The following is a 5,287-nucleotide window of genomic DNA, read 5'->3' as shown; positions in this document are numbered from 1 at the left end:
CAACTAAATTAAATATTCATATTTTAAGTGAATTGGAAGGGAGACAGCTACAATGACACCAGAACCTGCAGTAATCGGGCATTCGAGTATCTAATGAAATCTCGGTTCAAGTGAAGTCAAAATCAAAATAAGAAATGTGAAAAAGAAATTATTGTTAACAATTCTTCTTCTAGATCTTTTTATGATAATTGATATTATTTGCCATTTTAAATTTCTATTCAACTTTCAAGTAATCTATGCCTTTCAACCTTTAACTTCTCAAAGGATGTCACTCAAATTTCATCATAATTTCAGTCTTTCAAACAACTTGTATAACAACCACCTTACATGAAATAACAGAGAGTAAAAATATTACAAGAGTTGGTGGAAGTCATTGACTTCTGTTTGAACCAAACTGCTAATATAAATGGTTTTTCCCTGGTGGCTTCTCCTGGTTTTGTTACCCTTGCTTTTGTTGCTGGTGTTTCCTCTGACATTGGCAATGAATCCAGGACTTCCTGATGGCTGGCAAACCATCTCTGAGTACAGGCAGTCTTCCTTTACATTTATTTGGAGGCAAGATTACTGAAATATCCAGAATTCAAAGTTATCAGTACAGACAAAGGCCTTAAAAATACCTCATTTTAATACACAGAAATGAATTATGAATAATCACCAAAAAGTATATAAACCTTCTCAAGTGTAAAAGAAACCAAAGTAAAGCTGTTAAATTTGAAAATAAAAGCTAATTTCCTGTGCTTTTTGTCATATTGTTACATTGGAGAGACATTATTTCTGGGAGAGATTCTCTTCATGGTTTTAATTAATTTACTTTCTCCTCATGTAAAAGGAGGAGACCTCGGTAATCTTTGGGACCTTGGGTAGTACATCAGTATTTATTTACAAATGGACTTTGGGAGCCCATCACAAATCAAGGAGTGCTCTCTCAGCCTGGACATATGGGGGAGGGCCGAGGCCCTGTCCTGGATGAAATGATGAACTCTGGAGATCCTTCTTACAGGGCTTCCTCCATGGGAAGCAGAGTGGGAAGGATTGGGAGGGGAGAGGAAGAGTGGAGGGAGAAGGAGCTGGGATTGACATGTGAAGGAAACTTGTTTCTAATTTAAATAAAAAAATTAAAAAAAACACCAGAAACTACTAAAAAAAAAGGCAGTCAGTTCAAATATGTTTCCAAAGTCTATTATACACATTGTCTAAGATGGAAGATGGTTCACTTATTTGAACTAGAGCCATTATGTTTTGAAGATGTTTAGATTTGTTGGGTGACGACCTTTGGAAAACAATAAGACAAACCAACTTGAAGGAACATACTAATATTTGAGTCTAGGTAACGACAGAGAGCTGCATCTCATAGGTTTGTGAAATAGACAAGAGTGTTTCATAAGGAAATGGCTCAACAGAGAGGGACCATAAGGAAGAAGAAGGAACTCAGCTCAGTAGAATAATGTGATGAGAGAGCAGAAACCATAGCAATCACATATCTGTGCTGGACATTTCAAAGACATTTGAAACGGGAAGGAAGCTCCAAAAATTTCTTCTTCAACTTGTCATTTCATGGATATCTATCTGAACAGAGCAAAAATATGCTTTGGCATGTTTGTGAGTGATCTGGAGCCAAATATTAGGTTCTGGAGAAAAATGGAAGATGCCGGCAAAAGAATGAAAACAAATTTTGATCTGCTTGCAAACTGTATAACTCTAAGTGATGCTTCGTTTTTCGTTTGCTTGTTCTTTCTATCAGTTCTCAAAATTGGAGATTGAAAGAACAGAGGACACCTAGCTGAAAACTCATGACTGGCTTTTGCCTTTCTAACTAATTGTGTTATCTGAAAGTAAAGATTCATTCTGCTGAATCCTTTCTTTAAAAATTAATATATAGATTATATCACATTCCAGTTTAATTGTACAGAGATACACATGAATATAGGAGTATCATGAATTTCTTTGCTGCATAGTGGTGTTTAGGTAACTGATATACTGGCCATATTTTCCACATATGTAATAAGGGTCCCATAAAATTATAATGAGTTTTTCACCCTTCTTTTTTGTATTTTTTATTACTTTAATTTTAAATAGCTTGCTTCATATGTCAATCCCTGTTTCCTCTCTCTCCCCCCTCCTCCTACACACCCCCACCACCATCCCCTCAAGCCTCCTGCCCTATCCCTACTTCCTTCCACATAGGGGATATCCAGAGTCTGTCATTTCACTCAGGGCAGGGTCCAAGCATTCCCCTAAAAATCCAGGCTGAGAGAGCATCCCTCTTTGTGTTATGGACATATGAAGTTATGCCAGGGATAAATACTGATCTACTGACCATGACCCCATAGGTTGCCCAGGACTCCTCACTGACTCTCACACTCAGGGGGTCTGGATCAGTCCCATGCTGGCTTCCCAGTTGTTGGTCTGGGGTCGGTCGAAGAGCTCCCCCTGTTCAGATCAGCTGTCTCTGCTGGTTTTGCCAGCCCATTCTTTGCCAATTTGCTCATCGCTCCTCTCTCTCTGTCACTGGGTTACATGGGTTAAGATCAGTGTTTAACTGTGTGTGCTTGCCTCTGCTTCTATCAGTCACTGGATGAAAGTTCTAAAATGGCATATAAGGTAAACATCAAGTTCATTATCAGGAATGGGCATTTAAGGTAGTCTCTTCATTATTGCTTAGCTTGCCAGTTGGTGTCATCCTTTTGGATCACTAGAAGTCTCACTGGTGCTTGATCTCTCTCCAAACCTATGACTCCCTTTATTATGTTATTTCTCATCCTGTTCTGCCCCTATATACCTCCCACTGAACCTTTCTGTTCCCTCATGTCTGAGAGTCTGGGAAACAGGAAAGAACATAAGAGAGAAATGCATGTCTTCCCAGAAAAGAGGAATGAGGCAAGGTCTCCTGAACAGATTGGAAACACGGCAGGAGGTGGGGGGGGGAGCGGGAACTGGGAAGAAGAAAGGGGGAGAAGAGGAAGAGAGAGTAGGTCATGGGGCAACAGGAAGGTATAATGAATGACATTTTTGAAAATTTCTGTTACCTTGGTGATATTGAGAACATTGCAATGCCTTTGTGTACTATATTTATGTATTTCTGGAGATGCTGGTATAAACAAACTCACTGCATCAGCAGTTGTAGGAAAACACAACACATGCAATTATGGATAACACATAACAGTGATCACAAATGATTTGTCATTTTTTATGTTTTACTCTACAATAATTGATACTACTTAACCATTTAATTATTTGCAAAGTGTACTTTGGAATAATGTGATATATGATATTGGAGCAGCATCAAGCTGCTTCTGTTCATTGTTTCTTCATTGTACTAGAGATTAGTTTAAGTGAATAACTTCTACCATCTAGGTTTATGTCAGTACAGTGCTTAACTTAACACAACATAAAACTGCCCAACTCGACAAATCGTTTTAGTACTCACCATGTGGCCTATGTTCAATGGTGCATTAATGTGTGTGTGTGTGTGTGTGTGTGTTCTAAATGGGTCAGCAGATAAAATTCACCTTTGATCATAAATAAATGTTAAATTATTTCTACATCCATGACACTAATATCCTCTATACTGTGGTGATAATTAGGTATGTGTACCCTCCTGAGGTCCTGTATCTAGTAAACTATTTTATTGACTGGATTGGCTTCCTGTATCAGCAAGGACAATAGAAGGCATTCCATGTCTGGAGAACATCTCATCTGGCCAAATAAATTTGGCCTATGAACATCAACATTATGGTATATTGAATATGCATCAAATTGTTCATTAATGTTTGGATCTTTTGCGATCATTACTGAGTAATTTAATTGGCAATCTTTGGGGCCTCAGGTACTAGATCAGGACTTATCCCTGGCATCCAAATGGACTTTGGGAGCCCTTTCCACATGGAGGGATGCTCTCTCAGCCTAGACACATGGGGGAGGGCCTAGGCTCTGCCTGAGATGATATGACAGACTTTGGAGATCCCCCATAATGGACCTCACCCTCCCTGAAGAGTGGAGTTGGGATTAGGTAGGGGGTCAGGATGGGGGTAGTTTGGAGAGGGAGCTGGGATTGACATGTGAAGCAAGTTTGTTTCTAATTTAAATAAAAAAGAAATAATCAAAAAATGAAAAAAAGAATTAGGAATTAAATGGGGATTTGATTTGGTATAAACAGTCCCTTGTCCAGTTTTGTTAGTATCATCATGGATGGTAAAAAATTGATTAAGTAAAAATCATTATGAGTAATAATTTTTATTTAAAGAAAAATCTCTAGAATCTTTCATGTTTATAAACTGTTTTAAAGTAATTCTAGCAAGATTCCAGATAAATTGGTTACCTCCATTATGATACAATGTAATGCTTAAAATGCACTCTCTAGCGTGATCAGCCTGCGCCGACTCTGTGTGCTGCCCACAACCTGTGCAGAGGAGGTGCTCGGTACTGCTATGGCTCCTAGCGGGGTGACGGTGAGCGCTCCCGGCTCGGCCAGCGAGGCCCCTGAGGTTCCAGACAATGTGGGAGACTGGCTCTGCGGTGTGTACCACTTAGCCACAGATAGGAACGACTTCCGGAGGAACTTGATCCTCAATTTGGGACTGTTTGCTGCGGGAGTTTGGCTGGCCAGGAACTTGAGTGACATTGATTTGATGGCACCTCAGCCAGGGGTGTAGCCAAATAATGGAAATCCTGTGTACTCAAACTTCCCAAAGACAACTTACTGTCTGTGACCACAGGATACTGCCCCGTGGCAGCTGAAGTGGATTCCACTCCTCTGCTTGCCTGAATCTCCACCCCTGGCCAGTCCCCAGCCCTGGCTTAAACGTTACCTCTGCACAGTTCTGCAGAGGGTGATCTTTGCCCATGTCCTGAGGTCTAGTAATGGTTCTTGGAAAATATTTCAAATAAAACCTGCACACAACAACAAAAACAAAAACATAAATAAATAAGATGCACTCTCTACTCATGCCTCCTATCACTAACTCATCTTAACATCCATGGTTGTGTTGCCATTGGGAAGAGCCTATTACTATTTTTCTGCTGACTGAATGTAGTATTACTTCCCATAAGTTCTTACCTTTATGTCCATAGCTTAGAACATTTTTCAAAGATCATTAGAGAAATTTCTATTTGTACTAGAGAGTGATTAATATAAGAACCACAACTCAGAATAAGAGAATGTGGAAAGGCAAGTTCTATATAATGCATTTATATCACACTCTCCCAAAATTTCAGGCATCAATGAAAAGAGGGATCGAAAGAGGGTTAGACTCAGAGGTGACGGCATCTACAGTGAAGCCATATTTGC

General features: G+C 39.6%; 1 protein-coding gene across 1 annotated transcript; it reads left to right on the top strand.

The window, feature by feature from the left end:
- The first annotated feature begins 4,427 nt into the window (after positions 1-4,427).
- LOC121144263 (mitochondrial import receptor subunit TOM6 homolog) lies at positions 4,428-4,900 on the top strand. Its single transcript, XM_040757564.1, has one exon. It carries the CDS (start codon positions 4,428-4,430, stop codon positions 4,650-4,652), a length of 225 nt encoding a protein of 74 aa, XP_040613498.1. The 3' UTR covers positions 4,653-4,900.
- The last annotated feature ends 387 nt before the right edge of the window (positions 4,901-5,287 follow it).

This window comes from Mesocricetus auratus, unplaced genomic scaffold (genome assembly GCF_017639785.1).
Source record: "Mesocricetus auratus isolate SY011 unplaced genomic scaffold, BCM_Maur_2.0 Super-Scaffold_100015, whole genome shotgun sequence".
In the NCBI taxonomy this organism is placed as follows: Eukaryota; Metazoa; Chordata; class Mammalia; order Rodentia; family Cricetidae; genus Mesocricetus; species Mesocricetus auratus.
The sequence above is the reverse complement of the archived record's forward strand: the minus strand, read 5'-3'. Positions and strand labels throughout refer to the sequence as shown.